The sequence below is a fragment of the Rosa rugosa genome, chromosome 1, assembly GCF_958449725.1.
Source record: "Rosa rugosa chromosome 1, drRosRugo1.1, whole genome shotgun sequence".
NCBI lineage: Eukaryota > Viridiplantae > Streptophyta > Magnoliopsida > Rosales > Rosaceae > Rosa > Rosa rugosa.
Window position 1 is genome coordinate 59775917 of NC_084820.1, and position 12874 is coordinate 59788790.

Below are 12874 nucleotides of genomic sequence, written 5' to 3' on the forward strand. Positions count from 1 at the left end.
CAAAACGATCTTCAATGTGCATGATGACAGGTGGTCTAAGAAACTCCCAGATGATGTCATGCAATTGATTCTACAACGATTGCACATGTCTGATTATCTTAGTTGTCGTGACGTATGCCGTTCTTGACGAGCTGTAATCATCAGCAAACGTCGTCTTCCGGCTAATGATCCTACTAATCAACTCCCATGGCTTTTGCTCGATTCTTGTTATTCATACTACATCAAAGATGGCTGCCTCGGAAGTGATCGAAAGCTTTACAAATCCAGAAAGGATTGCACAATTTACTGGCCGCGTTGTGTTGGATCAATTGAGGGTTGGCTGATCATGTCTTCTAAATATGAATCAGTTTATCACTTCTTCCTCTTGAACCCCGTATTAGGAGCTCAAATTATGCTCCCATCACATTCCGCAGGTAAAATCTATCAAATAAAAGCAGTAGCCTCTTCAATACCAACGGAAACAAGGTTGCAGCAGCCGCGGCGGCTGTGTTATGTGTCTTGCCTTGTCTCTTGCCTTGACGTTGAAAAACAAGGTCAGTTGGCTTTTTGTGCCCCCGGTGATAAATCATGGACCTCCATTGAGGCCGAGGCGGCGGAGTGGGATGATATGGCTCTAGGATTTCGGGATATAGAAATAGTGCATTAGAGTTTTTAATGGTGTTTGACATTGAATTAGATACCAATGGCTGCGGAATTCATACCTGCACAGCGCAAAGGTTGGTTACTCATCACCCCAACTTTGAGAGCGTAGTTGAAGACAGAGTCTACCATCGGATTTGTTACCTAGCAAAAGGTTCTGAATCAAATGAGTTGTTTATGATTTTGCATAAGCATCATCGTTACACGACCAGAGGATTTCAAGTGTTGAAGTTGGAGTATAATGTTACGACTGGTCCTCAGTGGGTAGAGATTGTTGACCTCGGTGATCAAGTATTATTTATCAGTGGGCTCAACAACAAATTTATCTCTCTCGGTACGTAGTACTTTTCATGATAAAACACTTGAAAAAAAACTCAATTTATTTTATTTTCGATTCGTCCAAAACATACGAATGTGGGGTGTTTTCCTTGACAAATAGGAGCATCATACCTTTGAATAGTCCCAAGGATCATTTGCATATGGGAATGGATCGTACTGTTTGGTTCACACCAAATTTTTGGTAGCTAGCTCATAATTAGGATATAGAGGAAGGCTCGGTTACTATACTTTTCTTGCTGGCCATTTGTTGGTTACTATTTCAGTTTTTCTGCTTTCTTCATTTTATCTGCTTGTTGTAAGTTACCGGTTGATCTGATTCACCTTGCAGAATTGAGACTGCGTGCATGTGTTATTATGGAAACTTGGGTGATTGGGTTTGTTCTCAGCAATATGTGTAAAGGCTTGTTGTGATGCCAAAGCAACTCCCAGGCCATATATCTGAACATAGTGATTAGTACTCTAGCCAGCCTCACAATTCTCCATATCGAAAACCAAACCGAAACCGAAACCTCAGTGTAATTTTCTTCGTAGTCAGTAATGCACGCCAGCTGTTCGATAATATGTCTAACAGAAACCTTGGTTTTTTGGCACACTACGATTTCAGGGTGCCTGCAGAACCATAAGGTGGAGGATGGTAAAGGGCTTTTTGTTAACACGCCGGAAAGTGACCTTTTATCTTGGCCGGGCCTGTGATGGTAACTTGCTATACTTGAAGGTGTGTGATCTGGAATACAAGGTACATTGCTGCATTAAGTGGAAACTTAATTGACATCGTTTTCTCTATGAATGTAGTCCTTTTACATACTAGCTTACCAGAATTAACATAATTCCCAAGCCAAACCTTAAATTGAGAAAGCAATTCTGCTAGAGGTAAAGCCAGCAACTTTGGCCATAATGAAACAACACTCCTTCGTTTTGATCACGAAATGATTAGCAGAAACACAATTCCACAAAAGCTATAAAACCACACTCGTCCTAATTGAACTTGCTGACATTTATCCAATTAAATAGAGGTGGGAAACAGAGGCAAACAATTACAAGGTATACTGCATACTCCATTAATAAATGAAATTACTATCACTCAAATTCCAGGCCATGCACACACTCACGGCCTTAGTTTATTTCAACAACAACAGATTACAGCATAAATTGTGAAGTTCGTAGTTATCATTTACAGAGAACATGCATAACAACAATTTTCTGAACCTTGCAAGAATAACATTGAGAAAACCAGATATGCTCACCGGAAGGGCTATGACTTGTAGTAAGAGAGGACCGAATATATGGTTTGCAGGACCGTAAGAAATATAATAAGGACAATTGCATTAGAAACTGACCATATTGATGAGGGATTGTACAAGTAGTTATGTTTGATGTATACTATCAATCTTTGTAGCCAATGTTGTTTATAATACTGTCTCACTGTCAAGGAAACTTGCCAAAAAGACTTGCAGCAGGAGGAAGTTGCAAAACCATTGCAAATGTCGTTGAAGAAACCGGCTATGTCTTCCTTGTTTATACTGGTATGAATAATCTCTTTCTCCATGAGAAACTCCACATCTTTACTAGATTTAATAAGGTCACCCAATGCCCTGGCATAAGTGCTAATTTGATACTTATGGGGCCCTGATTCACACTGTTCCAAGGCGATGAGGTTTCTAAAGACAGGATTATCACCCTGGATGGTTATTGGTGCAATCTCCATCACTCCCTCGAGGAAGGTTATGTTTATGTTGATGTTATTTCTTTTGGGTTGAAATATGACTCCAATTTGCTGAAGTTGCGATGCAGAGGGCATAGAGTCCCAAAATGGCATAATCTCCTCTTTCTTGTCTAATTCAGCAGAAAGGATCCTGACATTGTCAAGTAAATGTCTGCTTTCCAATGTCTGCTCTAGATGATCGTCAGACACGGTCCCCCAAATTGGGAGACAACTGCGAGTAAGCTCAGATAGTGACTTGTACATTCCATTAGGTACTTTTGTGAGTTGGAATAAACAGTCAAGAACTCTCCAAGGCAGCTGGTTTTCTAGCATAACCAAGTCACTTGTAAGTGTTGGCAACATTGCTAAACTAATATTGAACAGTGGATCATCCGCATCTGCAGGCACTTCTCCTATTCTTTTGCGGTAGTATTCAAGAATAAAGCAACCGTCAACCACCATCATTTCTACAAATGCTTCACTGCTCAGATGATCAAGTTTTTCGTTATAGCATTCACGACAATAGTCTTCCATGCTTCTGATTTTTTCAACAATGTGCTCCAATTTGGTCTCAGGATTGGGTTTTCGATCAAGGAGCTGGTGCAAGTACCAAAGCTTAAATTCTTCCATGGCTTGCAGATTCTTTGTGCCATGGTGAAATGGTCCAATTGAAACTAAACTAGGAACAAAATCATTTTCGTGAAGCTTCTTTAGTGCATCAGGGACTCTGTATATGCAAGTACTAGGTGGTGATGGTGCTTTGCTAAGTAGCTTTCTTCTAATGGAGGATGCTATCTTGACACTCTCCTCATTTTGATTTCCACTCGAAGTTTGGTTTTTCACATTGTTTGCTGCTATCACACTCTCTTCCTCTTCTTTAATTTCGATCAAGTAGTGCTCATGCACATTGCTCTCTGTCATCCTGCAACTGCTTCTGACTTCAAGGTACGTACGTGGTCGAAAGCTGTGCACTTGATATTGTACGTTCCTATCAAATTTCAACATTAATTGGAATCATACACACATGTATTTAGGATCGATGCTGTGATCAACTGACAGTCGCAAAATTACACTCCAAAGTCAATATTCTTTTGTTATGTTAAAAATAAAAAATAAAAAGAACAAAAAAAGGAAAGAAAGAAGAAGATGTAGTCAGTTTTTTTATTTTGGTACAAGGTTAGGAATTTAGGATCTCTTTTCTTGTTTCCAGTTGTGTAAAAGATTTACAATCTCTTTTCATGCCCCACACCCCCCTATCTGTACCTTCTTCACTGTTGTTTTTGTTATTTAATAGAATCTGATTTTAGCTCAAATAGTAGATTTACAATCTCGTCATCTTGTCTTTATACTAATGACATATTTCAGAGCTTGCAAATGTAATCGACAAAGAAACAGAGGTCTAAGAATAAATATTTGTGCTAATGCTTTTTCTTACCTTGGAATTGATGCTGGAACTGTGATGAAGTGAGTGCTTGATCTCCTTGCAGCCTAGCTCTTTGCTGGGATCGGATGATTTAAGACCTTATCTATCTGCTAGACATCATCCCACTCTAATAGTGCGAGAAAATGAATTATTTGCTGTTTTGGCCAGGGCTAGTTAAGTCTCCATGCCATAGCTTTGCTTTGTGAACTGTGTCCACACAAATCAGTTGCTTACAGAATTCAAAACCATCATTCGCACCTAACCTTCTTCAGTTATCTCACTTTCCCCTCTTATGATTAATCTTCTTCTTCACCCTTCTAGCGAGTTTGTTTTATTAGTTACTTGGTATCGTTCATGTTTCTGTGCTTTCACAATTCAGATGTCTCTGTCAGTGGATTAGGGCCAATTGACGAAGCAGTTAAATAAGTAAATAAATATTTTAACGCAAATGACTCACTGTCCTATCGTCATAATTTGATGAGACAGTACAATATATACCGTATTATATAATTATTATGTTAATATGAAATTCAGATTGTAATAGGAGACCCAATCCAACAAAAAGGAACTGTATTACGGGTGTTTAGGGAGTGCAGGGACCCAAGCTTTATATAGAGGTAAAGTCCAAACTGTTCTAACTTAGTGATCATTATCTTTTTAGTTTATCATAATAAAACAAATAATAGTCTCCTAATGCCTTATTACTCCATCAAAAAAGACAAGACCTTGGGACTCTTCTCAATACGAATAATAGGGTGAAGACTCTTGTTCAAGCAAGCAAATTAGCATGAAGATCCTCAATCTAAGAAGCCTATCAAGGAAGTTGTTATGGTGTCTTGATTTTATTCGCCGCTGGCTCAAAACGATCTTCACTGTTCATGAGGACAGGTGGTCTAAGAAACTCCCAGAAGAAGTGATGCAATTGATTCTACAACGACTGCTCGTGTCAGATTATTTGAGTTGCCGTGACGTGTGCCGTTCTTGGCGAGCCGCAATTGACAGCAAGCGTTGTCTTCCTGCTAATCAACTCCCATGGCTTTTGATCGGTTCCCATCACTCATTCTACATCAAAGATGACTGCTTTGTGAGTGATCGGAAAATTTACGAACCAAAGAAATGGCGCACACATTACTGCTCGGATTGTGTTGGATCAATCGAGGGTTGGCTGATAATCGAAGGAACTGGACATGCATCAGTATTTCATCAGTTCTTCCTCTTGAACCCTGTATCAGGAGCTAGAATTATGCTCCCATCACATTCCGCACCTAATTACTTCTGCGGAATGAAAGCAGTAGCCTCTTCAGTACCAACAAAAACAATGTTGCAGCGGCGGCGGTGTTATGTGTCTTGCATTCACTTTGAAAAAGAAGGTGGTTTGGCTTTTTGTGCGCCCGCTGATAAATCATGGACCTTCGTTGAGGCCAATGCGGATCTAGAACTTGGAGATATAGAAATAGTTGATGGGAAATTATATGCGGTAGGTAGACACCCATTAGAGTTTTTAATGTTGTTTGACATCCAATTAGATTCCAATGGTGGCGGATTTCATACCTACACCACTGAAAAGTTTATTACTCTTCACCCCAATGTCGAGAGAATAGTCCAATGCAGATACTCTTCTTTTTGGTCTGAAGTTGAAAACAGATACTACTATCAGTTCTGTTACCTAGCAAAAGGTTCTGAATCAAATGACTTGTTTCTGATTTTGCATAAGCGTGACTTTTTAAGTGGTGAGACCATAGGATTTCAGGTGTTGAAGTTGGAGAATAATGCTACTACTGGTCCTCAGTGGGTAGAGATTGTGGACCTTGGCGATCAGGTATTGTTTACGGGCGGGATTAACAACAAATTCATCTCTTCTGGCAGTGTTTCACATGATCAAGCCTTTGAAAGAAACTCTATCTATTTTGTTTTTGATTGGTATGAAACATGCGAATCTGGGGTGTTTTCCTTGACAAATAAGAGCATCAAACCTTTGAATTTTAATAATAAGGAACAGTTGCATAAAGGAGTAACGGAGCCTCTTTGGTTCACACCAAATCCTTGGTAGCTAGCTTTTAATTATTTGTGTCTTCCTGATTATTAATTATGAGTTTTTATGGGTCTATGAAGTTTCATCGTCTCTTCTTGTAGGGAGTTGCTGAAAAGAGTACATATTTTGTTATGCTTGCTGTATAACTTCCACTCTTTCATCATTTCATTTAGAAAGTATAAATGTGGGTGCTTTGAATGCAATGGTTGCAGGCTATGTTCAGTGTGACAGAATGGCTGAAGCTCTATCTCTTTCCAGAAAATTGATTAACAAGGATGTTATTTTTTGGACTACTACATTTACTGGTTATGCTCAAGTAGGGCAGATGGACAAAGCACTTCAAAACACACACTCTTACTTTGATAATTGAAATGTGATGGAGTGCTTAATTGCTGTTCTTGCAGCCTGGCAATCTTTGCCTGGATCGGATTCACAACCTCCTGTCTATCTATTTGTAGGCTCAGCTCCCACTTGAATAATGGGAAATTCAAATTAATCATTTACTGTTTGTTTTGGACCAAAGTTTGCTGTTGGTTTAACAAGCCAAGTCTAATACCGGATGAGAGAGCCTCCCTCTCTCGACTAAAACCCGAGCCGTCAAGGCTAGAACCTACTTCAATTCGATCTACTCTTTACCTCACTCTCTCAACCTCTCTCACTGTCATCTCCTCTCCCCTTAATCTTCTCTTCCCTTTCCCCACCTATTAATCTCTGATTCAGACTCTCTTGTTTCTCTCTCTCTTCAACCTAGCCCCGAAAATCCAAATGGTCAACGTTGGCGACATTGCCGCCAAGACAATGGTTTTAATGGAGCAGATCCTATGACGTTCCCTTAGAGCATCTCCAATGAATATGTCTTTTGTCACATGGTAAGTTCAACAACTACTTTGGACATATTAAAATTCATACATGGCAAAAGACACCTCCGTTTATATGTCAAATTTGACCCCTTTATTTCCCAATTTCAATTCACTGCACACCACTTATTAGTTGGAGCTAAGATTAGTCAAATGTCAAATTTAAAACAAGAAGTCAATTTTGCCATGTAATATGTCAAACTTAAATTTGACACAAGCCAAAACACATTTCAATTGGAGATGCTCTTAGCTACGAGCTTAGTCAGCTTTTGGGCCGGGCCTGGGCCTAGATTTGGACTTTGGTATGGTTTGGAACTTTGGCAGCTATGTTGGATTATGGACTTGTGGATGCTGGGCCGGAATCAGTTTACTTTTGTGTTAATAGAATGACCCATTTTGCTAGGAAGCACTTGCTCCCTAATAGCAAAAAATCCATAATTAGGGTATTGAGTGCTGCCTTGCGGCAGACTCTAATTTTGATGTAGTTATGATGGTCACACATATAAATTAGAGTATGTATGAGGACTTTGACTTTATGTTTTTGTTATGTACTATGGTACTTTTACTTTTCTTTGTATTTTTGAGCGGCCAGACGTATATAAGTGTGTTACACTATGTGTGAGGGAATTATATTTACGAGCCACTTCATGGAAAGTGTATTTATAATGTTACCACATTGATAATAAAGTTATAGTTTCTACTCAAGAAGAAAAAAATCTTATCGGACTATCAATAAATTCATTTTTTTGTATTATAAAAAAAAGGGTCCTTGACCCAAAGCACCAAAATAAGCAAAAATATCACGCCCCGAATTTTAGATAAAAATATTCAAAATCCGAAACGCGATAACTCAACAAGCACAAGAAAACACTTAGAAAAGAAATTTCATTTAAACTAAGCAACAAAACAAACCAAGCTCACGAATGTCAATACCGACTCGTTCTTTAGAGTCACATATTACATCACAGAGAGTTTACAAATTAAACTGAACAACAATTTAATATGTAAACATAGCCACCACTCTCACTACACAATGAATGATTAAAACTAAGAGTACCCTTCTAAGTCCACGCTACAGAAAGTACACCTCAGCTTCGACGACGGTTACTTGATATTCTAACCTGCACAATAACCCGTACATCATGGAATAGTGCACCAAGTTGAAACAACAAACCTAGTAAGCTTTTGCAAGCTTGTATGAGTAAACCAAAATAACCACAAACTCTCATTTTCGACTCAAGGACAACAAATCAACATAATGATTAATTTCAACATTAAATCCTTTTCTTTTTAAAGAAACACGTGTCACCACCATGACAAACCACATCAATTGAAATCTCACCTACAAATCCAAGAATTTATTTTTCTTTCCTCACGACAGAAAACATTTCTCAATTAAACTAAATAAATCAGTAATCCCTACATAGAAAATTAATTTAGGAGATCACATTAAAATCAATAAATAGAAATTATAGTAATCCCTGCATATAGTTTAGTTCAGGAGATTACATTAAAATCAAACAATAAAATGAAAAATGAATTAAATAAGGAAATCAAACAATTCACACTAAAGCCAAGAAACCACCCTTTGAACTCCATTAAAATTTCTCAAACAACACATGCTTAACAATTTCTCAACTCAAGAGTAAATTAAAGCAACCAAAATCAACTCCACAAATTAGTAAGAATCCAAGTCCCTCATAGACAATAAAAGAAAGAAATACCCGAAACTCTCTTTTAAAAGCATGTACTCATGAGCACGATAACACAAAGTTATCCCCCCAAGAAATACATTGTACTCATGAGCACGATAACTCAAAGTTATCCCTCAAGCAATACATTGGTAGACAAACTAGAGCTCTAACTGATCGTAACCACTCACCCAACCAAAGGCGTGGTTCCCCATTTCCTTGCCTCCATCACCAATGTGACAAAACGTCCTCAGACTAAAACATTTAAAAAGTCTCACATGACTCAAAATGTTACATTCAACTCAATCACCATTGTGACAATAGGTCCTCCGACCGAAAACATTTAAAAAGTCTCACATGACTCAAAATGTTACACTCAACTCAAGATACTCTTCAACACAATAAAATCAACAATTACATGATATATTGTATTTCTGCAAAGAGTAATGCTCAAAGCCATAACCAGAATAAAACCGCAATTATTATACTTCTCATAATGTCACACCACCAAGATATATATTTCACGTAAATATATATACACACACACACGTAGTCATCCACTCATGAATGTCACTAATACCAACTATAGTTCACAATTGAAAACTCAAGAAAATCATTTTTATACTTAAAATATCATTTTACTTACCTATGAACCGTAGCTGAACAAGTTCATATAATTTAAAACAAATCTTTATTTCCATAAAACAATTTCACAATTTAGTGATTAAACCGAACAATAAGGTAGCTCTGTTCATAAATGAACCACGTGAGATTTACTCAACTCTAAATCCAGTTGCATCTTCTCTTACAGCCGAGATAAAATATCCGCCCAAGACAACTTCGTCAAGCACCTAATCATATACAATCTCAACTTAATACACGATTCAAAATAGAAGTGATTGCAATTCGAACCGAACATCTAAACCCAAAACCAAAAATTTTGTCAATTGAGACAAAACTTCCTCCGTGACCTCCCAAGGTCTTTGAATACTTCTAGGATCAATTTCTCAAAATTATAAGACGATCCAAAGATCAAATCTTCATGGATCGTAAACCGAGAAAACTGAAATCATGTAAATCTAGCATGCTTCAATTTATCACAATATAACCTCATGATATATCGACAAGCTCGTATCGACAAGCAGGTGACAACCATGAAAACATAACCTAAAAACTCGGTCGGACGCACCGCCAAATTGGGTGGAGAGACCTATGCCAAAATCTTCATCTCAACATGTATAACAACTTTCACAACTAGCACAAAATTTGAATCAAAGCCAATTGGCCGGAAATTACCTCGAAAGCTCAAGAAATCGAAAAATGTCTGTTTTCCGATTTGCTTCGATTCTTCCTCCACGATTCAAATTGGTTAAAGCCACTTGGGGAGCATGATCAGCATCTTCAGGGCTTCAAGAAATGATTGATGGCGCAACCAACGGTGGCCAGACGGTGGAGATATCGGCGTTGACCGGAAACTACAGCTAGGATCAGATTCTCCTTGTTGCGCCGCCTAGGGGCCAAGATGGGTGACGATCCTACCCTAGATCGACGGAGGAGGAAAAGGCAAAGTGATTGCGACCAGTGGTGAGGCCTGAGGTGGCCGGACGACGGATATATCATCGGAAGAAGCAAACTGGCGATTTCCTGTGGGAGGAGAGAGAAGAGAGCTCGGGTTTCCAATTTTGGAAACTTGGGCTTTTTTGCAATTTTCTGAAGTTTTGTCCTTTATACAAAATGAAAACTTTTTCCGATGGCCATAACTTCTTCATACGAACTCTGAGTTTCGAGTTCTGCATGTCCACAAACTCGTATCAACGCGTGCTACAACTTTTGTGAAGGAAGTTTTTGAAGAAACTCAACGAATAAAAAGTCAATCTTTGACCCCTCGAAAATAAAACGTTTCGAGTAATTATTCTTCCAAAACACTTTTGCTCCACCCTCGAACCACGAAATTGTACTAATGAACACTTTATTAATTCCTAGAAATTTCAAGAAATTAATAAGGAATTTTCAGGGTATTTCAAAAATTATTCCACTTATCCCAGCAACAAATTTTTATTCTCATTTACCCAATTTCAACTAAAATGACAACTTTGCCCTCTATCTAATTAATGAATCACATCCATGCCATCAATTTCTCTCTCTCTCGCGTACCCACAGATCGTGGCCGGAGAAAGTTTCACCGCCGACATGGCCGGCTCCCTCTGGCTGCGTTGAGTACGACCTCGGGCTCTCCAAACGCTGTCGTCGAGCTCTCTAATTGAACGTCGTCATGTCGTCGTCGATCGACCGTAATCCTTAATTTAAACCATAAAACGATTACACGGACTACATCCATCTACTCCGCTCCAAACGACCGGCGGTGGCGGCAGGAGCAACCCCAAAAGCTTTCTGTGTCCGCCAACTGGTTTCCGATTCCGGCCACTTCACGGCGTCTCACCAGTGTCGGCAGCTTTGTCTCGAGGTCAGCAATCTTTCTGTGCTCTTCCCTTGTCCAAACAATGATAGGTGATTGAGAAATGAAGTCAGAAAGCTTTGTGAGTTCTTCGGTATTTTCCGGGCAACTCCAGCATTTTGAGGACGATCGAGTTCTACATATTGGTACTCTTAGTTTTCAATTTTAGTTGGAGTTCAAACAATTGAGATTTTGCCATCTCAAGAGAATGATGATTTGGTGCCTGGAGCTTTTCTCTGGGTGCCTAAATCAATTTCTTTCTTTCATTTGTTTTTTTTTTTAGGTAAAATGGGGGCAGAAGGCCCAGAAGGAAAGAAAAATGAAAAAAAAAAAAAAGGGTTCTATTGGGGCAATAGAGGTCTGTTAAGGGTCTATTAAAGGACAATAGACGTCTATTTGGGGACAATAGATGTTTTGAATTGTTGTAATCTCCTCGTTTTTTCTTTAATCAAAGTTTTATCTGTCTAATTTAGGGAGATTAGTTCCCATTTCGGCGACCGAAAGTTCTATTGGGGGGCAATAGACATTTTGAATTGATGTAATCTCCTCGTTTTTTTATTCTTTAATCAAAATTTTATTTGTCTAAATTTAGGGAGATTAGTTCCCATTCCAGCGACCAGAAGTTCTATTGGGGGGCAATAGAGGTCTATTGGGGGCAATAAATATTTTTGGCAACCTATGAGATCTTTGATGACCTCTTTAGGGACCTCCGGCGAGGTTTTTAGAGAAGTCAGTGGATGGCGGCCGGTGACCGAAATCCGGCGAAGTCCCCTGTGGTTTCTCTCTCTTCCATTTTCTGTCTCTCCATGTAACAAAAGAGGTGCAGGTAAAATAGTCTAAAAAAAAAATTGGATATTAGGGAAGACCTTATTAGAGTCTTTATAGATAAGGGGAAATGAGGTGTACTCCAATCCCGTCACATTTATCGTTTTGCTCCGTATTTCTTGGAGGTGAAGTTTTCAATTTCAAAGAAGAGAGAACCGTTGGTGTCCCGATGTTCTGTCCGGCGACACGTCTTCTGGACATCGTCGTCAAACTGGTAGGTTTAGTGTTTCAGTCTCCCGGTGAAGGTCCGCAGGGCAGTTCAGGCCGGGACGAGATCGATCATTGGTATTGTTATCCCCATCTACAACTGTCGAGCCCAAGGAAGAGTCTGCAACCGCCAAGGTCAAGAAGGCCTGGGGGAGGCCGAAATGGTCAATCAAGGTGGCGCTCTGGCTACATCCTGAAATCAAGGACGAATCGGCAACAGGTGTTGATGGTTACTGGATCTGGTGTCAATGGTTTTCTGGCAACAGTCCAGGTTGGTTGTCATGGCACTTGCCTTGATCTGGCAATAATTCCTGCCTTGATCTGGCCGAAACGAGGACGATTGATTGATTGCTTCCACGAAAGCAATACTGTACCTACAGTCCAGGTTCGTCGGCATGGTGGTTTGATGATTGCACTGCCGCCGGTCAGATTGGGCAAGATTGACGAACATGGGCAACTTGGGTTGTGGGCTTGGCATGGGTCATGGGCCTATCTCCACTCTTTGGGCCTCTGCTGGTGGGATTATATTATGTTTTATGTAGATTTATTAATCTGTTTCAAGTTTAGGTGTATCTTATTTACAATAAATCCTGCCAACTCTTAGTAAGGTTATGTGGGCTCAGTACCAGGCTACATACTCAGTATGCCTTGTCTGCCCTAGTGAGGGAGCAGATCATGAAATGGGTGCAACCTGTTTGAACCTA

At 39.4% G+C, this 12874-nt stretch overlaps 2 protein-coding genes across 2 annotated transcripts; one reads left to right on the forward strand and one right to left on the reverse strand.

Moving 5' to 3' along the window:
* Nucleotides 1-1692: 1692 nt before the first annotated feature.
* Nucleotides 1693-4449, reverse strand: LOC133725791 (UPF0481 protein At3g47200-like). The gene is made up of 2 exons (XM_062153173.1): nt 4116-4449; nt 1693-3668 (listed from the first exon to the last, which is right to left on the reverse strand). The coding sequence occupies exon 2, from the start codon at nt 3599-3601 to the stop codon at nt 2231-2233; it is 1371 nt and encodes a 456-aa protein (XP_062009157.1). The 5' UTR covers nt 3602-3668; nt 4116-4449; the 3' UTR covers nt 1693-2230.
* A 441-nt stretch (nt 4450-4890) lies between these two features.
* Nucleotides 4891-6505, forward strand: LOC133731815 (uncharacterized). Its single transcript, XM_062159240.1, has 3 exons — nt 4891-5922; nt 6237-6252; nt 6348-6505. The coding sequence occupies exons 1-3, from the start codon at nt 4891-4893 to the stop codon at nt 6503-6505; spliced, it is 1206 nt and encodes a 401-aa protein (XP_062015224.1).
* The last annotated feature ends 6369 nt before the right edge of the window (nt 6506-12874 follow it).